This window comes from Lepidochelys olivacea (assembly GCF_965140295.1).
Source record: "Lepidochelys olivacea isolate rLepOli2 genome assembly, chromosome: 2".
Classification (NCBI taxonomy): Eukaryota; Metazoa; Chordata; order Testudines; family Cheloniidae; genus Lepidochelys; species Lepidochelys olivacea.
In genome coordinates this window covers 2,378,839-2,404,799 of record NC_140412.1, presented here as the reverse complement: position 1 = coordinate 2,404,799, position 25,961 = coordinate 2,378,839, and the positions used below count along the sequence as shown (strand labels likewise).

The window sequence follows — 25,961 nt, the reverse complement described above, 5'->3', positions numbered from 1 at the left end:
CAGTCCAAAACAGAGCTTGTGGGTACAACCAGGACCACTCAGTCATGTCCTTCTGGGGGAGCAGGGAGCTTAGACCCCAGCCCTGGGGTTCCCTGTGTTCCTCCACCCAGCCCCAAACTGAAACTAACCCCCACAGCAGGCTCTCTCCTGCAGCCTCTGTCCACATTCCTGGGCAGAGGTGTTACCTCCCCCTCCCCCTCCTGGCTCAGGTGACAGGCTCTCAGGTCTCCCATCCTCAGGGCACATTCCCAGGTCAACACTCCCCCCTCCCTGCTGCGTCACACCGTCACAAGGAGTGCTGCTGATTCGTGCACTCTAGTCACTGAGCAAGCAGGTCAGTGCTTCCCAGAGGCCTGAGAGGACAGCCCGATAACTGTTCCAGAACAGCAGGGTTCAGGCTGCATCGACACTGCAGAGCTTATGCTGGCCTAGCCCCCTCGCAGAGCTGCTGCGTAGAGCGACACCTGGAGCTCTCCTGCCAGTGCAGGAACACCGCCTCCCCAGACAACGTTAGCTATGCCGGCAGAAGCACTCTTCTGTCGCCACAGCGGCGTCTGTGCTGGGGGATTCGCTAACATAGCTGCAGTGCTAGAGGTTGTGGTTTTTCCCACCCTGGTCCGACACAGCTTTGCCAGCATAAATTTGAAGTGTGGACCAGGACTCTGATTAGATCAAGGAAACAGGAGTGACTTTGGCATCTTCCATTAATCAAACAAAAGACTGAAACTAAAACAAGAATCTGTGGGGCAAGCGGTGTCCTGAGTAAGAAAGGCCCGAAGCACCTGGTCCAACTCCCAGCAGGGTCAGTGGGATCAGGCTCGAAGGGAATGCCTCCCTAACACAGCAGCTCCAAGGGTGACACCGGTTTCTTGCTGCAACTCCCTACTGCGAGAGACCCACACCCGAGCTGGTGTTCCACAATCCAAACTCATGCTCTTCACACAGATACCTTTCATCGAGACTGCCACTGGGGGAAGCTGAGGGGCTGGACTGGGCTAGTTCCGTCACATCGGAGATAATGGGACCAGAGTTGGCTGAAGAATCCGGGGAGTACAGATTGGAGCCGCTGTATGCCGGGGAAGAAGCCTGAAATAACAATCAGAGCATTAGTGAAGTCATGTGACAGGCACACATGAATAGTCCCATTACCAGGCACGCAGCCTGTGAGAGGGAGGTGCAAGAATTGCCACTGTGTGTAAGAGTACAGAGAGCTCACAGCCGATTGTGAAGACCAAGGCGGGGGTCCTATCTCAATAAAAGCCCGTGCTGGCAGTCTCCAGCATTAAAAAATCAGGACGTTGCCCTAAAAATCATTAAACTGACTTAAAAATCACGAGTTCTTTGATGCACACAACATGTTGGGTTCCTTTTGGAGTTTGGGCCTTTAGAGTTCACACATTTTCCAGTTTTTCTCTGCAGCCGAGAGAGCTAAAAGCTTCCTTTTATGTTTCGATGCCAGCTGAGATTCTCACATATTCACCTGCCTCAGGGAGTTGGGGCTTTAAGAAATATCAACTATTGTGAGTCTTGCCACCAAACTGTGAGATAGCAACACTGAAAGGCAATCCCATGGAAGGAGGGATTTACTAGTGAGGAGACTGAGTGAACCTGGATCCCCTCGCAAGTGCAGGAGTCTCAGCCAGGGAGTAAGGATGTAGGGGCTTTTTACTTAAGGCACCTTTTCAGCTGCTAAATAAACTCCGGATCAAATGATGGACCAAATTCTAGCTGCCTGGTGCACACAGGCACACCCCAAAAAACTGGCAGGCAGAGGGGGATCTGCGGCTTGTGTCCTAATTCAACAGCTCTGGCGCTTACCACACCCACCCTGAGATGACCCATGAGCCCACTAACTCTCCTCCTTCATATCCCTTCTTGAGACCCCAAAGAAATCAGCCACTGCATGGTGGCTAGGCTGCGGGCAGTTGGGAAGGACCAGGAGTCATTATTTATCATGAGGGTATTTAATTAAAATACCCCAGATGTATAAAAACCCAAGCCTATTCAGCTTTCTCCCTCTCCCACTTGTCTTCTTAGACCGTAACCTGTTTGGAACCAGTGTCACCTCGACGTGTGTTCATACGGTGTCTAGTTCAATGGGGTCCCAGCTCTGGTCAGGGCTTCTCGACACCCTCATAATATGAATATCAAACAACAGCTTGTCATTCTGGTGGCCTCCTTATTAGGTGCTCAGATGCCTCTGTGTTGGTGGGAGCTGTAGAAGTGTTAGAGAGAATCACGTGGAGCAGGTATTCTGCAGACCCTCTGCCCCAGGAACTGCCCCGGGCAGTCCTTGGACCATGCGAGAGGTTTGTGTGCATATGCCTCCCGACTTGGCGATGGTCAATGAGCAAGCCACAGTGTGGATGGGAACAGTGTGAGTGAGGGCATTGCCACTCGGAACCTGAGTGCACGGTACAGGTGGCTCAGAAGAGCTGCTCACCCATCACTTCTGCTTTGAGTAGAAAGTCATAAACACTTGAGCTTGAGAGAAGATGGCCAGCTGTGTTTCTCATAATTGGGCCAATCCTGTAACGCTTGGAACAGCTCCTGCTGGCTTTGCTTAAGTGTTTGCTGAATGTAAGAATACGGACACATTTCAAAGGCGGTAACAGGGCTAGGAGGAGGTGGGAATGAGAACACAGAAACTCCCCATGGGGAGCGGGGTGTCGAACTGCAGGGTACAGGGCTAGGAGGGGGTTGGAATGGGAACACACAAACTCTCCACGGGAGGATCTAAGTGCAGGGTAGAATTTTGAATAGGGCTATGTTTTTGGTTCTGGGGTGGAAAACTGGGTCAGGTAACAAGCTACAAGGAGAGCTGCGTGAGTCTGAGTGGCTGCGTGCACACACGCGAAGTTAGTGCAATAACTTTCCCCTCTGGGCCCTTGGGTTGTTCAGTGACACGAGCCTGGTGTTCAGTCTGCTGTCCCCATAATGCTGCAGGACATACATTATTATTCAGCTTCTCGGACACCTTTTATTTTGCTTTAACAACAGGAAAGAATGAATGGGACTCAATCCTGTGGAGGGTGGCAGGGGCAGGACTATGGGGTAGCGGAGCTGTTGGAAACTGATGCTAGTCTCTAACCACGGCTGTAACCCTCCCTTCCAGCAGTACAATGTTCACAGCACAGTACCAAGAAGTGGGCTGGTCGTAAATGCTGCCTGGCAGTTTTGCCCAAAGAATGTTTGCCATTTGGCTCCCTCATGCTAGACAGGTGGGGCCCAGACACAGGCCCTGAGCATAATTAGGGCAAACCCCATGGTGTGGGCACTCTGATTTAAAACAAACTGAAACAGGGCACCTCTGGAATCAAGAGTGGCCGCACCAGGGGATGCACCGATTTAACTAATTACACTATCCCAGAAGCAATCAAAGGCACAAGGTGATTGAGTTTATCACAGCTCCCCCCAAAAGCAATCAACACCGAAGCCAATTAACTCTATCAGCAAATGAACTTGATTAGGGCTCTTCAGCTGCGAACAGACAGGAGGAAACCTCTAATTCCCACATAGAGCCCAACCCCACCACACGTTTAATGAGACCCTGCACTCCAGGACAAAGGGCAGTTAATTACGCTCAGAAATTCAGTGCACTGTCATACCAATTAGGTGTCAATCATGTGTGAATGTGAATAGGCTAAAAGGGGAATCCAACTACACAGGATCCTGTCTCTCTTTCTCTGGCTGGGGCGGGAGGGGGGGCTGCAGCAGAAGCAATGTACATAGCTCTAGGCCTGGAAAGAAGGGAATGATGGGGGTGGGGGCACTGCCCATTCAAAAGAGAATTAAGGACCATGATTGGTGGATTTGGGATGTTACTGCATGGCAAGCTGGTATGCTGGAGAGCCATACCCTGCTTACCCCGCAGTAACATGGGTAGGCAAGTTTCAGAGTAGCAGCCGTGTTAGTCTGTATTCACAAAAAGAAAAGGAGGACTAGTGGCACCTTAGAGACTAACCAATTTATTTGAGCATAAGCTTTCGTGAGCTACAGCTGAATGCATCCGATGAAGTGAGCTGTAGCTCACGAAAGCTCATGCTCAAATAAACTGGTTAGTCTCTAAGGTGCCACTAGTACTCCTTTTCTTTATGGGTATGCAAGTCCACTGAAGAGAACCCTGTCCAGTACGCCTTGGCCAGAGGATGATAGATGGGAAGCAGGACATCAAAGGGATGGATGGATGAAAAGTGGATGGGAAAGGAGAGACAAGAATTAGGGACTTTCAGGAATCCAACAGCAAATTAAAGGCCCATCCAGAAAATAAGCAATGACGAAGCTTCCCATGTGCTGGCTCCTGATGGGTCCCTCTGGGGGACCTGCCTGCGGTGCACCATGGAGCCAGGTAGCTGGCCAAAGCGCCTGGCATCCAAACTCAGCAACAGAAGTCAAGGCCTGAAACAAGTGTCCTGTGTTGAAAGCTACCTGTGTGGGCTTTGGATGGGTGACATTCCCCTCTCACACCGGAACGAGGAGATCGAGGGATGTAATCGTTCCCCTCTATTTGACATTGGTGAGGCCTCATCTGGAGTACTGTGTCCAGTTTTGGGCCCCACACTACAAGAAGGATGTGGAAAAATTGGAAAACATCCAGCGGAGGGCAACAAAAATGATTAGGGGACTGGAACACATGACTTATGAGGAGAGGCTGAGGGAACTGGGATTGTTTAGTCTGCGGAAGAGAAGACTGAGGGGGGATTTGATAGCTGCTTTCAACTACCTGAAAGGGAGTTCCAAAGAGGATGGATCTAGACTGTTCTCAGTGGTAGCAGATGACAGAACAAGGAGTAATGGTCTCAAGTGGCAGTGGGGGAGATTTAGGTTGGATATCAGGAAAAACTTTTTCACTAGGAGGGTGGTAAAGCACTGGAATGGGTTCCTTAGGGAGGTGGTGGAATCTCCTTCCTTTGAAGTTTTTAAGATCAGGCTTGATAAAGTCCTGGCTGGGATGATTTAGTTGGGGATTGGTCCTGCTTTGAGCAGGGGGTTGGACTAGATGACCTCCTGAGGTCCCTTTGGAAAGGTTACTGCATGCTCTGGGATCGAAAGGGTTTAATATCATATAGCCCTACTGATCGAGTACCAGGGACTGAGCACAGCTGCCTACTGCTTTTGCTCCACTCCTCACACTCCAGTCCAGGTCACCCCTGCGGCCCCCCTCATGAACGCCTCAGTTCTGACCCATGGAACCCCCCTATTCCAGGCCTGGTCGTCACCAAGGCTCTACAATGCTCTCAATCCTGACGGCTGGTGTCCAGAGGACAAACCCCAGTTACGCGAGTGCGTGACGAGTTGGAAATGGGAGCAAACATTCAGCAGGGAATTGTTTGATACCAAATGCACTTAGTTTGTGACAAAAAACAAAGGTGAACCCAGGTCAGCAGAGATGAACGAGGCAACCCACCGCTAGGTGTTGATGAACTCGGTTGGTGTCAGTTTGCACGGCACATGTTCACTCCTGCCATGTTCTGCTTCTGAGTTAGCTACAGACTAAAACCCCCTCTCGGTAGGCTACAAAGCACACCCGTCACTTTGCTCTCCTGCCAAATAACACAAAAATCTCCTGAGCAAACTGCAGCGTAAAGAAGAGGCCAGCTGGAGGCGCCACAGATGACCCCTCCTTCCCCACACAGCTCTGCCCTCGTCCCCTCTCTCCAGGACCAGGTGCGCACAGAGCACTTACTGCGTATGGGGATGAACCGTGGACATGCTCCAAAGAGTACTGTCGACTGTATTTAGGCATGGAATGTGCTGAACCGCTGTCGTTCAACATCAGGGGGCTGCAAGAGAAACCCAACACCCATAAGAGCGTTACAGGACTCCAGGTGCTGCATCTCCCTGAGAACACAGGGTCAGACATTAGCCAGGTGACCCACGGACCCAGCATACATCTGGCTGCCCTGGGCATGGAAACCCTGTGACTGGCAGTGGAGTGTGGGGCCTAAGTACAGTACTGCAGAGCAGGGAAGCTAAGGGCATGCAGCAAATCCAATGCATCACACGGTGGCTCTCCACAAATAGCAAAGCAAGTGGTTTGCCATTATTATCAGTCTTCTGAATGCCGCTCTCTGAGTCCTCAGGGTAGCTAGCACCTTATACGCCGAGAGGTCCCGATTTGTGTGCCTGTGGTAAGACTTTACCCTCTTTAGATGACCATAAACAGCAACACCTCCAAGCGAGTACGGAGGAGCACTGGGGAGCATGCACAGCCCCTTCAGCTCTACTTTGGGAGCAGTGATGCTGTAAGGGGAACTGGGCCTCTCTGCAGCTCCAAATCTAGCTGGGAAAAGTCACGTGTACAATTCAGAACATAAGGAGTGAAATGCTTTGCAAATGAACACCATGTCGCAGGGGCCCTCGCTAGTTTCCTTCACCCAGGCCTGCTGGGCAAAGCTTCAAAGCACCCTGCCCTCTGAGCACACCCTTGCAGCTTCTGAACACATCTTCATGGAGTCTCACATCAGCAACGCTGGCGCCCTGCTCTGCTTCAGCTCCGTTCCACCGTCCTACTGCTCCTAGGGCAGCTCATCTGGTGCCACCCACCACCCTGTTCACTTCTGCCGGCACTTCGTATCCTCTCAGAGCGTGAGCTCCTTGGGGCTCTCCCTGCGTGGTCAGAAAGCACTCAGCGTACCTTGGGCACTACTGCTGTATAAAGAATCATCATTTGAGGCTTGTAAGACCACAGCCGTTATCAGCTTTTTACTTTGCAGCCTCATTGGTTACAGCAGTTGATGAGTGAAACGGGTTCAGGAGGGATTCTGTGTGGCTTGGTTTGCAAACCCCGCTGGATTAGTAGCAGAGGCTTGGTTAGCTCCCTGGGGTGGGTGGCATTGTGAGCTGCCCTCTAGCTGTGAAGTGTGGCTGGATGCTGACTCGATGCCAGGGACTCTTGTCCAGTTCTACCACACTGGGAAACATGCTCCAGAAGTGACAGAGGGGTGGGATCACGGAGGAATCCCTTCCCAGTCACTGTTCTGAAGCACTCTCCTGCCTTTCCCACAGGGAATCTGTATCTCAATGTCTGAACATAGACTTACATCTTTCTCTTCACCCCGAGGATACGGTTTGACTGCACCAATGAAATCAAGAACTGGATAAGCTGTGGGGAGAAAAAAGAACTCCTGTTATCACAATGCATACAGTAGCCTGCGAAAGACGATAAAATCAATAGCTAAGATCCCTTGCCAAGGGGTTCAAAGCAGTGTCAGAAGAGGACAAGCTGGAAATGGGGCAGACTGCTGAGTACTTGTGATGGTCTGTAGAATGACACTGGGGTTGCAGGGGAAAATACACCAGCAGTCAATTCAATTCCACTTTATAACATGCCAGGCAAGGACTTGTCTTCTGGTCACGGGCTGCTGATATTCATGGTGCCTCAGAATCTACTCGTCCGAACTAGAACTAGTACCTCTGCTGTTCCAGTTCCCTTCTCTGGCCCCGAGACAGCCCACTGCAACACCAGGCAACCCTACTCCTGAGGGTAGCTCGGGTCCTTCTGTGCTTTCAGGGAGCGGGGAGCTGGCTAGATTTACCTTATTGACGACTTTCTGCTGCTGGGCATGTTTCTGCCTCAAGCTGGCCACTTCCCTCCACAATGCCTCATTCTCACTGCAAGGAAGGAGAAAGCCATCAGACTGCAAAGCGCTGCTTTTGGGGCAGAACAAGCTGATCCTGGGGAAGTGCTGGGAAAGCTGTAGCAGGACTGCAGGTATCTCCAGATACCAGCTCATTTACAAGCTCTTGGGGACATGGGAGGAACTTTTTTTTCTTCACTAATTTTGCTCTGCCATTTGTTACTTGCAGTGAAACTACAGTGACGCTAGACTCGCACATGTGGGCAAATAGATATATTCGTATTTTAAAATGTCTGCACTTTTTGTTTAGCTGTTCCCATCCCTGTAGCATGTGCTCATCTCAAAAAAGAAGCAGTGGAAACAGAAGGGTTCACAAACGGGTGATATAAGCAATCAGAGGCCTAGAGAGACTTACACACAAAGGCTATGTCTACACTGGTAACTGAAGGACAAAACTTTTGTCTTTCAGAGGTGTTAACCCTCCCGCCCCGAAAGACAAAAGTTTTGCCGCGACAAGTGCCAGTGTAAACAGTGCATTGGCAGCAGGAGTGATCTCCTGCCAACAACACAAACGCCACTCGTTGGGGGCAGAAGTATTTTGTCAGCAGCAGAGCTGACAAACAGTGGTTACACTGCATGACTTTTAGTGGCCCGGTTCTGGCGACAGTCATGCCACTAAAAGCTGTGTAGTGCAGATATAGCCAAAGAGACCATGGAAAGACTGGGAGACTTTGGGAAGGACAGGAATAAGGGGGGGACACAATAAAGCTCTATAGAAAATTGAGTGAGATAGGGAAGGTAAATAATGGGCTCCTATTTGTACTTTACTGTAATACAAGAACAAAGGGACTCAGTGAAATTGAAAGATGGCAAATATAACACTGATAAGAGGAACATACTACTTGTATCACACAGCTTGTGCAACTCAATGCCACAAACTATCTCAGAGGCAAGGAGCTTAGTAAGATTTACCGAAGGATTAGACATTTTACAGTACACAGGTAACGAGAACAGACCCAGTTTTATCAGACAGTTAATTAAATCTGTACAGGCTTCGAGGCCAGGACAAGGGACTTAAACCTATTACACAGCACATAACAGCTTCTCTTAGAACTAAAGTCAGGAGAACACAACATTTCCAGCAAACACAGTGTGACCTAAAATGCAGTTCAGAAGTCTAAGGAGCTCATTCTCTCAGTATGTGAGGAGACTCTATGTGTTCGGGGTGGGGTGATCAGGGTGACTGACCCAGGAATGGCTGCTGCCTGTCACATTAAACTTCCCTTGCCAGTGGAGCAGTTGCAGGTCTTTCAGGTACGGGTCAGCTGTGTGCTGGAATTGTCAGACCTTTAGTGCAGGAGCCCTCCAGTCCAGGCCCCCAATACGTCTACACTGCAATAAAAGACCCAGGGCACAGCTGCGCCTGCTGCAGAAGATCTCAGAGCCTGGACTCCAGCCTGAGCCCGAATACCTACAATGCAGTTTTTAGCCCCAGAGCCCAAGCCCAAGTCAGCTGACCAGGGCTCTCAGACTTGGTGCTGGGTTTTTTTTTAATCGCAGTGTTGACTTACCCACAGAGTGTCTGTGAACAGCTTCTGGAAAGGGTCTGTAAAGAGCCCACATTTTCCTTGACACAGCACATTTGAGGGGGTGAAAACACAGGGAATAATCTGACTGTGGCAGCTAGACCCAAACCCGCGCAGGAAGCAGCTTCTGGGGTTTGCTCAGCTCTTAGCATTGGCATCTTTCCTATTCTCGGAGCCTGAAAGTCAAGGGAAGAACCTGCAATCCCACTTTGAGTGCTGAGCTTCAAATGTTCAGACAGCTTGAACCAAGGACACATTCCAGGAATGGTTCCTGCCCACAATGCCTGAGACACATCTAAGCAATGCAATGAAGGCTAAGGTCCTACAGGCCAAAACTAGTGAGAAATAATGAAAGATGGGGGAAAAGAGTGAGAAACAGCTAGAGAAAGGCTCACAAACAGTTAAAATGATTTGAAAGCAGGAGAAAGTGCTTTAATCCTTTCTTTAGCGCAGTCTTTTATGAGGCAATTAAATCCTGGTGAAGAGTTTATAAGGGCCAGTTTTAAACATTTCATTTCAGGGGTTATTAAAAGATCTTAGAAGTGTTTTATTTCTACAATATTTTATAGAACTACATAAACTCAGCCCCTCTCTGCACCTGGAACTTTTAAAACACTGCTCCCCGGGGAGCACTCCAGCCTTGGGTCACATGCTTTGTATTTAAGACCACTGGGTAAGGAGCTCAGGGGTAGCATTTCGAATTCAAGGACGGCTTGCGTGTCCCAGGGCTATCTGTACAAGGGAGTTGTGACTCAGCTCCATGACAGAGTTAGACAGAGTGGTACCATCCGGACCTTTACAAAGGGAGGAAGTTACTGTGCGCAGTAACAATGGTTCTTTGAGATGTGTGTCCCTACGGGGGCTCCACTGTTGGTGTGCGTGCGCCCCCACGCTGCTGACTGGAGAATTTCAATAGCAGCCTGTCCCGCCCGCATGGCTCCCTGCCTGCCACAAGGCTAGCCAGCATGTGAAGGCATTCCCACCTCAGTTCCTTCTCAACTGAAGACTCCAACAGTGGAACTCCAAAGAAGAGGGGAGGAGGGTGGGTCATGGAGCACCCATAGGGACACACATCTCTAAGAACCATCATTTGGGCACAAGGTGAGTAACTTCTTCTTCTTCTTCCTGTCCCTATGGGTGGCTCCACTGTCGGTGACTCCCGAGCAGTGCTGACCACTGGAGGCTGGGACGTCTGACTCAAGTCTGATGTAGAGGACAGTACTGTGGCACTGAATTGGGTGTCTGTAGCCGAATCCCCCAGAATGGCATTGTGTTCTGAAAAGGTATGCACAGATGCCCAGGTAGCTGCTCTGCAGAGCTCTGTTATAGAAATACCCTTGGAGAAGGCAATTGGTAAGGAGACTGATCTCGTGGAATGCATGCATATCAAAGATGAGGGTGCTACTGCATGGAGTTGGCAGCAGAGTTTAATACAGCCAGAGACCCAGCTGGAGAGCCACTGTGCTGAGATCGCTGCATCTTTCAATCTATCTGCAACAGAGAGGAAGAGTCTCAGAGATTTTCTAAAGGCCTTTCTTTGTTCTATCCAAATATAAGGCCAAGGCTCTTCTCACGTGGAGCGTACGGAGGATGGCCTCCCTGTTGTGCTCACGAGGTTTGGGATAAACTGTGGGAAGCTCAATAAGTTGATTCATGTGAAATGCAGAAGTCACTTTAGGGCCAAACTTCAGATGCGGTCTGAGTGTGACCTTGTCAAGGAAGAACACAATAAAAGGGGGATGTGCCATCAAGGCTGCCATCTGCCCTACCCTTCTGGCTGAAGTGATGGTGAAGTGGAATGTCGCCTTCATGGAAAGGTAAGTTAGTGAACAAGTGGCCATGGGTTCAAATGGTGGTCTAGTCAACCTTTTAAACCTTAGATTGAGGTCCCATTGGAGAGTGGGGGCCTGGGTTGTGGGAAGAGGTTTGCTATGCCTGTAAGAAACCTCTTCATAGTTGTGTGGGAAAAGACTGAGTAGCCATCTACCTGTTGGTGGAAGGTTGCGACTGTTGCTAAATGAACCTTCAGTGAGCTAACAGAGAGACCCGCTTGTCTCTGTTTGGCTTGTATACTGAATGTAACCATGCTTGAAGGCATCTCATGCATAATCTGGCACGAGGAATAACAGATGGGCCCACAGCCATGTGTCCCAGAAGCTGGATGCAATGCTTGGCCGAAGTTTGGGGGCTGGCTTGCACTTGTCTCTATCAACATGGAAAGATTGAGAAATCTGTGATGTGGGAGGAGTGCCTTTGCCTGAGTTGAGGTCAGCTCCTATGAATTCTAGTCTCTGCACCGGTATTAAGGTCAATTTTTGTTCGTTGATCTGTAGACCCAGATTCAGAAACAGGTCCCATTTCTGAGTGACCCGTTGAGCCTCTTTGAAGGACCGTGCTGTGAGAAGGCAATTGTTTAGGTAAGGATAAATCATTATGCCCTGAGAGCATAAGTGGGCTGATATTACCGAGAGGACCTTGGAGAACACCCTGGGGGCCGATGAGAGGCCAAAAAGGAGTGCTCTGTACTGGTAGTGGTCCTGGCCCAGCGTGAATCTGAGGTAATGCCTGTGACTTGGTATGATAGAAGTGCGGAAGTATGTCCTGAAGGTTGAGGGCCGAGAACAAATCTCTTTCTTCTATTGCAGGGATGATCGTTGATAGGGTGACCATCTTGAATTTTTGCACTTTGTTGAGCACTCTGAGGTCCAATATGGGTCTCCATCCTTCGTTTTTCTTTGGTATCAAAAAGTAAAGAGTAGAAGCCTTTGCCTCTGCGATGTACCAGCACCGGCTCTATAGTTCCTATGCTGAGATGGTTACCTCTTGACATAGTAGACTATTGTGAGAAGGGTCGCTGATGAGGGATGGGGAAGGGTGTTTGGGAGGGGGATGGGAGAAGAAGTGGATGGCATATCCATTCTAGATCATTTTCAACACCCACTTGTCGGAGGTTATCTATCGCCAGGTGCTGCGGAATTGGGTAAGGCAGTCTCTAAAGGGGGGAGTGGGGTTTCCCAGTGTAAGGTAGCAAGGAGAGCGGCACCTTGACCAACCCATCAAAACTGCCACTTCAGATTGAGGGCTGAAACGAAGTCAGTTGCGGTCCTGATTGCTTTCGCTTGGGGAACTTAGATTTCTTTCTCTGTAGCTCATAAGATCTCTGTGATGAGTACTGAGAGGTGTACTGCAATGACCGGGGCTTAAACTGTGGTGGAGGGCTGTATTTTCTCTTGTAGGCCACCGTGTATATCCCTAGGGATTGAAGAGTCGCCCCAAAATCCTTCAACATGTGCAGGGACGGGTCTTTCTTTTTGGCGAACAGCTTTGTTCCCTCAAAGGAAAGGTCTGCCACCGTGGTTTGGACCTCTTTAGGGAAGCCAGACAAATGCAGTCGCAAAGCCCTTCTCAATCACAGCCATAGAAATTGAACATGCCACCATGTCTGCTGCGTCTCATGAGGATTGGAGAGACTTTTTGCCATCAGCTGGCCCTCTTAATTATGGCCCTAAATTGGTCTTTGTGGGAGTTCAGGAGCTGATCAATAAAAGAACCTAGTTTCACATAGTTCTGGTAGTTATATTTGGCTAACAAGGCCTGGTAATTTGCTACCCAGAACTGAAGAGTGGCTGATGAATATGCTTTTCTGCCAAACAGGTCCAAATGTTTCCTGTCTCAGTCACACGGGGTGGATTTAAACTGGTATTGGCAGCTCCTAGAATTAACCGCATCCACAAGGATGGAATTTGTAGGTAGGCGGGAAAGTAAGAATTCTTTGCCCTTTGCCAGCACATAATACTTTTTATCCACCTGCTTGCATTTCAGTGGAATGGATGCAGGGGTCTGCCACATAACTCTGGCAGGATCCAGGAGTGCCTCACTAACTGGGAGGGCCACTCTGGCAGAGGTGAAAGAGTGTAGAATGTCCACCAGTATGTGGTGTGGCTCAGTCACTTGGTGCAGCTGTATTTGCAGGGCTTCTGCCACCCCCTGAGCTAAGTCCTGGAATGACTTAAAATCATCCGCCATGGATGGCAGAGGGGACATCACCGCCTCATCAGATGAGGGCGATGAAAGATGGGCATGAGAAGTGTCTTCCTTCTCTGCCTCAGTTTCCATTTCCCCAATAGCTCAGGAGGTTCCGACACCTTTGACACTGCAGATGAAGGAGGCTGCCTCCTTGCCTGTTGGTATGCCACACCACGGGCCTGGGAAGCTTGTTGCCTTTGGGCCTGCCATAGGTCCCATTACGGCCATTGAGGGTTGGAGGCTGGTGGCTGGTACCATGGCTGCCCAAACCATGGAGGTTAAGGGGTGGGCAGGTGGTACACCTGGAGTCCATGGTGAAATTGGGACCCATATGGTGGGTAGGATGAACGGTGGGAACCCAAGTCCTCTCGTGCACTATCTGACTCTGATGAGGAGAAACGTGGTATGTGGCATGGAGATGTCACTGAGTCTAATGCTCTGGGAGAACTTGGCACCGGAACCCCGGTACTGAATAGGGGCGAGTCTGGTGCGTCGGATACGGAGAGAACCGTTGCGCACTGTCGTCTGCACTGGCTGATTTCCATCTGTGCCAGTGGCTGTCGGTGCTGAGAGGCTGGTACTGATGGAATTGGAGACGCAGACCTAGTCATGTGGTCCGTCGGTGCTGGTGCCCATGACCAGGTTGATGTAGCCTTCCCCGGGACGGATCTTCTATGCTTTTCATGCCCCTGAGGTACCGGTACTTCTTTGCCTGTACCCATCAAGTCTTTGGGCAGAGCGACTTGCTCTGTCAGCTCGGTACGTCACATGCCTTGGGTACCAACTCCAGAAGCTTTGGCACCATCAGTACCAATGACACCCACAGAGCAGGAGATCGTTTACAGCTTGATTGTGGCTCTCTATGGGGTCTCACAGCCCTTTTCTTAGCGGTCTTGAGTGAGTGGCTCGTCTTCTTGGGATCACCTGCCTTCAACATAGAAGGTTGCGGTGACAGCTCTCGCTGGGACTCAGGAGGTTGAAGGGCTGATTCCATGAGCAGGAATTCTCTCTGTCCTTCCTGGACATGGGTTTTAACTGCTGGGACCAACCACACTTCTGTGGATTGAGCTTTCCCCCCCAGGCAGCGAATGCACTGTGAATGTCCCTCCATCACTAGGATGGATTCTTTGCAGTTAAGGCATTTTTTGAAGCCTGGAGAGCCAGGCATACCCTTGTCCAGGTCCCCCCACAGTGGGGTTGGAGAAAGGCAAACCCGTTCTTCTCTTTTCTTTTTTGGCACGGCCAACTAAAACATAGTACAAAAAAGAAAAAAAGGCTTCAAATAGAGCTAAAATTTGCAAAACTATAGGGAGTTAATGATCTGTGAACAGAGTCTCTAGCTGGGGCAACTGAGAAGGAATTTGCAAAAAGAAAAGGAGTACTTGTGGCACCTTAGAGACTAACCAATTTATTTGCGCATAAGCTTTCGTGAGCTACAGCGAAACCTGAGAAGGAACTGAGGAGGGAATGCCTAGCCCCATCGCAGGCAGGGAGCCACGCATGTGCAGGTGGGACAGACTGCTATTGAAATTCTCTGATCAGCAGCGTGGGGGCACACACACACAGACCTACAGTGGAGCACACTTAGGGACACTACTCGAAGAATAAGCAACTCTCTAGCTCTTTTACCAAACTGAACTGCTTGTCCCTTGTGTACCCTCTATGTCTAAAGGCAGGAGCTACTGCAGCCAATGAACAAGTAACGTGAAACATGTTCGCATTCAGAGAAGCTGGCTAGAATTATCTGGGTCTTCCTCAAAAAGAACATATAATGTCCACAAACACATCAGCCCTTCTCAGCTGGAAGGAAAGTGCAGTGTGTGTAAACTGGTGCCACATAAGGGGATCAGATATGATGGTGATGGGCACCAGAACAAAACCCTGAGACACACACAGATTTTTACACAGCGGGTCTGAGAACCAATTCCCCCCAGAAACAGATTCTCTTCCCATATGTTTGTGCTTGGGCTTACTCCCATCTCACAGAGATCTGATGGTCATAGCATAGAGACAGACATGCACGTCTAGTCAGAAAAACTTGGCATCTTTATACAGAAGCCCAGCTCTCCAGCCCCTCCAAGGATACGTCTACACTGCAGCTGGGAGCAAGCCTCCCAGCCCAGGCAGGCAGACCTGTGTTGGCAGAACTTGAGCTGGTGTGCTAAAAATAGCAGTGTGGCTAGTACAGCACCAGAGGAGTTTCAGGGTAGCCAAGAACACAGCCAACCCTGTGGCCAGCACAAGTCTCCGCCCATGCTGCAACATTCACACAGCTATTTTTGGCATGCTAGCTCTCCCAGCTGCAGAGTAGACATGCCTCAAGAGGCCTGTGATCATCTTCCAAGCGAGACCTCAGCCAGTCACGGCCAATGATGTTTGTTATCTCTTGCAGCCAGAGGAGGCAGTCATTTGTTATTAAGGGCTCACAAGGATCCTCAGGAGAACAGTCCCTCCTATTTGAAGTCTTCCTAGTGCAATTTTAATTATCAGGATGCATTTGGGACAATGATTCATTTATCCTTCCTTCAGTTAAAACTGCTTTGGGTAAAAAAACCCTAAGATTAGCTTTATGGCTAGCAATTACTTGAATTAATTAACCCATAACTGACATTTCCCATCAAATATGTTTTTTTAAACAAAATGCAGTGTTGCCAACTCACACTTTTATCATGACTCTCCTCAATTCCGGTGTTTTTCATAAAGCCCAGCTTCTGGAGACAGGTGATTAGATGAGAACCTCAGCTTTCATTTTTATTATTTTAAAAGGAAGGTTCTAATCCCTCTTGGTTGCACAGAAAAGCTTGAAAAATTCAACTCTAAATGGTCAAAAACCAGAAGGCAAAGAAAAAGAACCTAATCTGTATTCTTTTTCAAAACCCCTGGATTTGGAGCTGTAGAACACTTGGGGATCGCAATACTGAAAACACCATTTTCAATGGTGACATGTGGCTGGGACCATATCCTGGTGTGGTTTACCCTGCAGGGTTTATATTTTAGTCTCTGCTGTGTTCTTTTTCTATCTTTTGACAACCCCTCTCCATGTAAATAACTTTTTCAGGATGCACGTTGGAATCTTATATGCAAATGTAACAAGGAATAAAATTCTCACAGACTGGGTGCAGAGACATACAATAGTATTAGCCAGCACATTACACTAAATTCAAAAATAATATTGAGATTTTTATTATGCAAATCGTAAATCAGAATTGAGGGTGTTGTCACAGCATTGTTAACTATGTTCTCGTGAGTATTTCAGTGATATTTCATCTCATTATAAGGTCACAGAACAGACACGCAGTACTAAAGTGCACCTGGAACATACACCTACAATTGTAGAAGAGCATACCTCCTTCATATTCGTATAGTCTATCGGTTGTCGGATAGTATGCCACATTGTCCACAGCTGCTTGACCCCGAGGAAGATCCTAACCATAATGGGTACGTGCAGGGGCAGTGTTAAACTGATGACTGCCAGCGTCCTGGCCCAATTCCGACTTGGGTAACCACGTTTTTCCTACCTAAATACTCCCAGCAGCTTCATTTAGAGCCAGTGCTCCTCCCAAGCTGTCCTACTGCTGCGCGCTGTTATGCAGCCACATAGCAGTAGTTCGGGAAATGACTCCCGTGTCGCAATGTGTGTGCACGTACAATCTATATACCCACTCGTGGTTTGCGTTTATCGGTACAAGTTTGGGATGGCTGTATTGCTCATGGGTGACAAAATGTGGAACTCTCTCTCCGTTGCTTGATAACCATCTGACTTCCCCTGCATTTAAATCCTTCCTCCATTCTTCAAGGTCTTTATACTGCACCCATCACCATGCCTTGCTCAGACAGTATAATCATTAAAACACAAACTATACTTTACGTTCAGGTTAGAGCCTCAGACAATGTACCTTGCATGTCTTATGTCAGTAGGACATAAGATTGTATCCAACTTAGACTGCAAGCTTCTCATTGGGCCAGGGACTGTATTGTCTGCCATGTTCTGTACTGCAGCGAACACTTATCAGAGCTCAATATGTCATAATGGGTGGGACCACTCCTCTCCAGATCTCTCTGCCTACGGAAAAACAGAGGTGACAGCCGCTCAAGTCACCCTCCTCTGACTGCACGGCAGGTACTCTGCAGGTCCAGCTTCTATACTGAAGGAGAAGGAAGGCTGGAGGGCATAATCATGCAAGCCAAGCTCCTTACAGAGATTTCTTATTTCAGAGTCTCCTCCCAAGCTCGGGGGAAGCCCAGCTCCTTTAGCACCAGGAAGCATTTATTTCTGAGACCTAAACTGGTTCATGTTTCTGGACCTTAAAGCTGCCAATCCTTAAGCTCATGCCAATATCATTTTGGGGGGAAAGTCCTTACTTGGAGGAAAAAGGAATGGCTGCGAATGGCTTTTTTTGTTTTGTTTTATTAAAGTTGAGGTTTGGAATGTTAGTGACTGCCCTGAACAAGATAGATTAGTAGGCAGAGTGCAGGAGAAATAGCTGAGGATGCAAGACAAATGCCATTTGTCACAGGTCCAGCAGCAGTTCAGAAGCAGCATTATGAAACGTCCCAGCATGACAGGATTCCCAAAAGACTGATCAGCTTCAGCAGTGCTGCCGGTAGTGCACCTACCTCAGGAGAAGGTTTTTTGACACTTAGCACTGTCTAGACTAGCATGCAGAAAGGGGATATGAGGCTGAGGGACTAATCTATTGGGCAGATACAGGCACCTTATCAAGTCTCATTCTACGACATGTGTTGACTAAGACTCAAATCTGCTTCCTTTAAGTGAATGGTAAACACACATCCATTAAAACATCAATGAACCAAGCACAGAAATAAGCACCCATGGGGGGGAGGGGGAGGAGGAGGAGAAGTGAAAATACAGGAGCTTACAAGAAAGGGGACATGGTTCTCCCACCAGGAAACACTAGCCCTTACTTCTGTATTCTTTTCCTTTCTCCCACATACCTCAAATTTGTACATAGTGCCCACATAGTACACATTTGTACATAGTGCACAGTCCTGGGTGCTATCCCAATATAAAGATTTCCTAGAATGTTAATACAACCTGCCACATAAATTTGTGAGAGACCTTACTTAGTCACCTAGAGGGTAGATTCCATGGTCAGTAGCTGAAGGGATAACAGATGAGTGTTATCTGCAGCTAGAAACTTATCTTCACTATCAGTAACCTGCACAGGTAGAAAAAATAAGGTTGTGTCCTTGTCTATGATGTGTAAAGGTGGCCTGAAAAGCCCCCCCCCCCCCCCGCCCCGGCAAACTCCAACAGTTTGTGCTCGTTGTTTTTTTCCATTCAGAAATATGGGGCAAGTCTTATTTTCTTTTTGTGATGGTGGACTTCCTGTATAAGTCAGATTGTCTATTAGAAGGTTAACAAAGAGAGGTTTTCATGCAAGTGTGTTTGTGAAACAGGTATTTAAACATATTCAATGGTCTAAATATAAATCCCTCCCCTTTTTCATTAAGGTTTCACTTCTTCAGCATTCATACGACTTCAGGTTCTCCAGTCATCCATAGAATGCTCTCTGGGAAACAAGGGGTAATAACATTTTTGGACATAAGCAGCTATGCAGACTCCTAAGTCACTCAGGCACTTTTGAAAAATTCTACCTGAGATTCAAACACAAAAAGCAAGCGGTATTCATTTTTGTTAAAGCAGTGAGTCAGGCCTCTGTTATAGCATAAATAAAACAAGCCCATTTTTATAGGTCAGCTTTCACACTGCTACTGCCGAAGCAACCCCTTCATCGGAGCAATATCTGAAGATTACAACATGGGAGAACTGAGTGACAGTAAGTATGTGCCAGTGGGTGTAGAGACCTCTCTCTAAAGATCACAATCCCGTAGTAGAGGGAAAGTGTAGTGAAGGAATTAAAGGAAATTTTTATATTCAACTCAGTCATTACCTAACCTCCTTAGAAATGAAATATTGGAAGCTTAAGCAATGAGCTACTAATTTGGACAGATACAAAGCCCCCTTCCCCTCATAAGCATTTTATACCACTCACTCACTAAATACATGTGGCAAGTTAGAATTCTCAGAAATATTAACAGTAACTTATGTTACTTATCATATGATGAAAGAAAGCCAGATATTAGCTATTAATTCAATGAGGGAGTGTGGGAAGGATTTTTGGGAGAAAGCTAAAATGATCTGTTCCAGAGAGAAAACAAAGTTTTTGCTCAGACTGCTGTGGCAAGATCCCTTGGAAGAACCATGGGCTGAACTAGATAAGCTTATGGAGGATAAGTCCATCAATGGCGATTAGCCAGGATGGGCAGGGATGGTGTCCCTAGCCTCTGTTTGCCAGAAGCTGGGAATGGGCAACAGGGGAAGGATCACTTCATGATTCCCTGTTCTGTTCATTCTCTCTGGGGCCCCTGGCACTGGCCACTGTTGGCAGACAGGAGACTGGGCTGGATGGACCACGGGTCTGACTCAGTCTGGCCAGTCTCATGTTCTAGAAATTGTCCAGGAGGATCTTGGTTGTAAGAAGACTTCAGAGAGTGGTGTAACTCTCCCCTCCTTATTGCTTCTACCCACCCGCAAGCTAGGGTGAAACACGTGTCCCAGCCCCTTGAGGCAGCAGCCCAATTGGAGCTACAAACACTGAAAGTTTGTAGTTCTTCAGAACCGATTCAATCAATGGCCCTTTTCAGTTTGAGAGAGTTTCTGGCCCACCGAGATAAGCTGAATTTGTTTTCTCTGCTGAACAGGTCTCCTTCAGGGTGATTGTAATGATGCTGAATTGATTCATCTTTAAGACATGTGTCTCCAGAAGCTTCAGGTAGGCACAGCGCATCCTGTTAGATAGTAGAAATACCTTTTCTTTTCATCTATTTTAATATAAGAGGAAAGGTTCTGTTCTTAATTAACCCGTTTAGCTTAACACTAAGGTAAGCTTTTATAGCTATAGTTCACATTGTCAGTTAACAATGAGGTTTCATTCACCCCTAGAACTCACCCTAGGGCTGGTCTACATTGGGAACTGACATCAGCATAGCTAAGTCTGAAGGTGTGAAAATCTAGAGCCCTGAGCCACACACCTCTGCTGACCTAACCCAGGCTGTAGACAGCACTAGATCAACGGAAGAATTCTTCCACCAAACTAGCTCCTGGCTCTTAAGGAGGTAGATTAACTACAGCAATAGGAAAAGCTCTCCTGTTGGGGTAAGTAGTGTCTGCACTGAAGCACTACACCAAGAATTTTAACTTGCCCCATGTATTTAGCTGCAGTGCTTTAAGTGTAGGCATATCCCTAGTGACCTGGTGGATTCTCCATCGCTTGAAGTCTTTAAAGCACGACTGATCTCTTGTTAAGAGATTGAGAAACACAAATCAGAAGTTAAGGGCTTGATACAAAAAAGTTATGGGTGACGTTCTTGGGCCTGTGTATGGCACAAGGAACAGAACCAGTATTTATTGTGGTTTGGTTCTGATTCAGTTGCACTCAGTGTGTTTGAGTTCAGTGTTGGTTTAAGCCACCAAAAAACAAACCAACCAACCCACCCAGTTGGGTTAGTGGGTCGAGCCAATTCAAATCAAACTTCCATCTTAGTGGAAGTAAATTCAATAAAACAAACTCACTTGAAACTTTTGATTTTTGACCATTTAACTAACTTCACATGACTTTTCCTAGTGTGCGTATGTTGTAAAACAAACAATTATTTTATGAACAATTTGTCTGAGCGCCCTACAATACCATCTTCTAATATGGGCCCCCTCATATTGAACCAAGTGAAAGGATAAATTTGAATTTGGCGCATTGGCCCTGCCTCACGTGGGGCAACTGGAGGGAGGAGCTGCCCAGGGGTTGGGGATGGGTGGCAGAGACCTGTCTAATCGGGAGAAAGATTGTGGAGCCATTATCTTTCTGCTGCAGGTTGAAGAGTTGTTAACTTCTGAGACCAGGGAGCATTCTACCTTCTCCCCCATGGATCTCAGAAATGTCTCATCTGTCTCTGGGGCCCCCTGCTGCCTCATGGGGGGTGTAGGCAGCTGCGAAGCTTCCCCTCTCCTGCCCTACTTTTGTGGGCCGGCCTCCCTTCTATTCGCATTATACTAGGGCAGGCCTGACAGCAGTCATATGCTTACTTGTTACTGCGTTGCCTTGCTTTATGAGGAAAATAAGGTCACAGTAGTTTAAAATATTGAGCTTAAAAAATACTGAACCTTTCCTTTAACTGGGAACTCATGTTTTCTTCAGGTCACTTCCAGGTCCCTGGGTAGGGCTAAATCAAGGTTCCGGTTCTAGTACAAATCTCTGTTTGCGCCAGTGCTCTGGCTCTGGTTCTGAAGGCATTCAGACTCACTCACCTTCCTAGCCCCTTCAGGCCTCAATCTTTGATTCATAGAATTTAAAACCAGAAAGGCCATTACATTTTACCTCCTTACTCCTGTTTTGAGCCCAGTAACTTGAGTTTTGACTATGAGTTTGCATGGACACAGTATGATTCAACTAAGCAAATGAGGGACTGTTAGGGGGCAGTGTTAATTTGAACAGGACACTGCTCAAGGTTGCCACTCATTGATCAGCAGCAGGGGGACCTACGCATCAATAGCTGAAGCCATAATTCCTGCCATTCTAACTGAAAGTCAGCAACTGACTCTGTTGTTCTGTTCTGTACCAGGACTGGCAGCAAGGGAAGATTACCACTGCTCTGACTACACAGGCTTAGAGCCTTCAGCCTCCTGCTACCCTGACTGAATCACAGAGTGGCTCACTGATGAAAGCTGGTTTATATAAAAGCAACAGCCCAACAACTGAATCTGAAGAACAGTGGTGTATTGTATCCTCCTTTTCACTACAATGTCAGAGGCTTTGGCAGCACTATGTACTAGGGGCCTGCTAACAAGGCCTCAGGCAGTTGTACAGCATGTGTAATTAAGATAAGCATCTAAAGCAGTCCATTCTAGTGAGCAGGAGTAGAGAGTTCCTTTGGCAGTTCTAATGGAGCAGCAGGTTACACTCAGCATGGTGGTAGACAGCATTTCAGATCTGGAAGACTGTATTCCAATGAAATTGGATTTGGTTTCTTAAAAGATATGGGCAGCATAGTGGGAAAAATGGAGGATCAGAGGTGACTAAACAGGGCTGGATGTGGTACCTGGCCACACCTACTCACTGTTCCTCACCTGAGCAGAAGGATGCTGCAGAGCAACATGAAATACACTCCACAAGAGAACAAGTTTTCAACTCTGGAAATTCCAGCCAAGCCAGGAGGAAAGCCCAAGGTATGATCACTGATAAACACTCAGGTCAGCCCCTGCTCCAGAACAGTCTGAAATGTGAATCAGCGAAGGGAACGAGTGAAATAGGATGAGCCTCAGTACAAGAGGGCAGCTTGGAGGTAGCTTGCACCCTGCACCCAATGCGGCCCACCCCAGATCAGGAAGTGCGTCTGCGACACACCCACGATCAAGAACTTCCAGTGCAAAGGAGGAAGTTGCACAAAAGGATAGAAAATTGCTCACGCTACAAGCCGAAGTAAAAAGATGTCAGTTGGGTTTAGTTATTTTAACATCAGTATCAGGCCACAGGTGGTAACTAATTTCAGGTTCAGATCACCGCACTCTAAAAACAAGTACTCCACAGGTCTTTAACCTGTAGTTTGGAACGGCCAATAAAACTGACTTCAGATGATCTCAAGCAGTGACTAAGCTCATAAAAAGCAGCAGTGCAGATAATACACAGATCCCACATTATACACAGTGTTATACGCCATCAAAGCAATTTTAAAAATCAAGCTGATGTTTGACTCTGAGCCAACGTAGCTCCCTCAAGACTGGACTGACATGCAGAGGCCATGGTGAGAGAATTAATGTTTTGGCCCCAGCGGCTGGAACAGCTGGATCCTATGCAGCACTCGCACAGGGAGGCCATAAAACACATTACAGTTGTCTAATTTGGAGGTCATGAAAGCATGGACCACAGTCCTAGCATCAGGCTAGACTAGCCAGAGTCCAGCCAAGAAGACTGGAGTAGTTAAGAGAGCACATACAAACCCCATGCCTGCAATTAAGACTACTCGAGAACCACACTGTGCACCACAGCGACTGGGGGAGGAAACCAAATCCCTTTTTTCTGCCACCATGCAAACCTGAGAGGTGAGCAGCTTCCACACATGCAGATCTCCTCCCACCCAGCTTGTGGGAAGAGAAGATAACCATGCATGTGCATAAAACTGGACGTAGCGCTAACTGGGGGAACCCCTTTTCCCGTTCACAGAAAACTTTAGCTGCCCATTCTCTGAAACGGCGGATGTCCCAACTAATGATGCTGACAGCGTATCTGCATTAGGCAGGCTTTAATTTAGTTCCCAATGAAACCTAGAAAGGATGAGGGGAGGGAAGGGGGGAACAGGCTGGGCAATCACCTGGGTAATACCATCACCTCCACCTCTCCGCACCAGCCAGGGCTGGGGGATATCTTGTGATAACAGATGGGCCTCGCTTCATGCGCAACCTGGGAAAAGGGGCTCTGGAGAGGCTGATGCCAGCAGTGATGCAGTTGTGCTCAGATTACCTCAGCACATGAAGAAATGGAGGATGGAATCCCTGCTAATGGAATGCAGCTGGTAGGCAAGAAAGACAGCGTCATCCACACAAGTATGCTCAAACGCTAGCTCTTGCGGTCCTTTGCAGCATGGGGACCCTCTGCTGCATAATGAAACCAAGAGAACCACGTGCTTCAAAATTTACTGTGCCTCTTCCAGAAACAAGACAGTGATGTCTTATTTCCAGACCATAGCCGTATACACATACTGATTTAACTCCTTTGTTGCATTGTCACATCTGTTAAATAAAAGCAATTTGGAAACTGAAGGTAAAATGGAAAACAGGCAGATCTCTCCACAGATGCAGCAGTGGGCCAGAATCTCCCCTGTCAGAGCTGGGCAATATAGGCTTACAGGAACATCATTTGAATAGGTTTTGACCAATTGCGAGATATTTGCAAGGGCAGGAGGTAAGAGTTCCATTTGACTGGCAGATTAAAGCTACTCTCCTGCAGTATGAAGGGGAGGCCTGTGGAGACTAGAGGCTCCTGCATTTAATTCTCTACTTGATCCAGGCAGGCTGCTGGCTCATGACAGATAATGCAGGCTGCTTCAGTCCCCATAGGCCCCACACCTCTGCATTATAAGCAAAAGACTGCACTCTGGCCACCCTGACTGCAGACAGCAAAAGCTGGAATAGGATTAATTGACTTGTAGACAGCAATGCCTCACTCCAGAGTTGCCTGCAGGCAGCAGAGGAAGCATCCAATGTGTTTGGTTTAACTCATGAGGGGTTCATGTTTTGTAATAGAGAACTGGCTTTCAGGAGCTGCTGTTCCAGCTTTCCAGCAGGGCCACAGGCAGGCAAGGAGGAATCTGGGTTACTTCCTGAAGCTACTTGCATCTGTTCAAGTACCAAGAGTAAATAAAAGCTATCAAAAGTGTATCCTGGAAACAGAGCCCTCTTTGGTCAGCTTCCTCATTACTGCCTTGGGAAACCACTACCAAGGAGCTGGGGTGAGGGCCCATCTTTACTATTATTCCCCAAGGGCAAGGTCAACTTAACAGTGCTTGGCTTGTACTTAGCATTACTACACTACCGGCACCCCTAAGTTAGTACTGTGTGGACCTACAGCAACCTGGCTAACAAGTACTGATCATAGTCTCTTTGTGCAGCAACATGTGGAAGAGGTTTGCATGAGGCCCAGGTCTGTGCTTTGGGGCAGTGGAATTCCTTGTTGAAAACTGCTCTCTTGATCCTTGCAGCACAAAACAGGGAGCAGAAGGGGAGAAAAGCAGATACTTCTTGAAAATCGGCCCTACTTTCACTACAGAAGGCTGGATTTCTAATGAAATGGCCCAGAAAGTCCTGATCTCCAGGGTTTTCACTCTGACATTTCTAACATGGCAAAAGCAGCTTCCATTCATGACGGGCACTCTGATACCGTGACAAAAAGTGCTGTACAATGACCCAGACCGATAACCCAGGATTTGTACATTGCAAATTAACTAGCGCACAGCCCACAGTCTGCTCTGTCCATGACGCCAGCTGTGTGCCCTACTCATTTGTTTGTCCCATAAGCACCTTCTCCTCTTTCTATGCTCCTCTACACATAGAACACTCTCCTCCTCCCATTCACCACCCTCTCCTGCTGCAAGTTCCTCATGAAAACACTCACTACTCCCGTGATACCCGCAGTGAGTCAGTAATCACGCTCATTCCTCTCTTCCCTGGAGATTTCCTTTTATACATAAGCAGGAAGGGAAACACAACAAGGTGTGCACATGCCTTAATTGAATACTGGCATGGTCCCATCACTGTTACCCTCATCCTTCCTCTCCCCACTAGCTGACAGACACTTTTTGGGGCAGAGATCACGTGTGCCTTCTGTGAAGAACCCAATCCATTGACGAACACTGTAAAATAAAAGATTAGGGTGCTTGCACAGGATTTGTTTGCAAATAAAAAAAAAGTCCTCCTCCCCCCAGGTCTGCTGCTCAGAAAAACAGAGCAAGTTCCAGTTGGATTTCAACACAATTAAATGGAAATGGGTTCAAAATAGCAGTACAAGGATATGGGGGGTGGGAGGGGCTTTTTTTATGGGTATAAACCCATTTTTTACTCCTACCACCAGTTTACAAATGGAGGGGCTTCAGTTTAAGACACCATGCCCATCTCACTGGAAAGAGGTGTTGGTTAACCACTGACCCACTGGTCCTAGACAGACCTTTTGCCCAATCCTCAGGAATGGACACAAGATTA

The 25,961-nt window shown here is 47.9% G+C and overlaps 1 protein-coding gene across 3 annotated transcripts in view; it reads right to left on the bottom strand.

Moving 5' to 3' along the window:
* Nucleotides 1-25,961, bottom strand: part of HSF1 (heat shock transcription factor 1) — a 94,860-nt gene that overhangs the window by 21,045 nt on the left and 47,854 nt on the right. For all 3 annotated transcript variants that reach the window (XM_084619904.1, XM_084619903.1, XM_084619905.1), the window contains exons 5-8: nt 7,539-7,614; nt 7,044-7,105; nt 5,687-5,783; nt 950-1,086 (exon numbers count right to left, since the gene is read on the bottom strand). In XM_084619904.1, the coding sequence (XP_084476030.1) occupies nt 950-1,086; nt 5,687-5,783; nt 7,044-7,105; nt 7,539-7,614 (372 nt within the window). The remainder of the gene's footprint in view (nt 1-949; nt 1,087-5,686; nt 5,784-7,043; nt 7,106-7,538; nt 7,615-25,961) is intronic.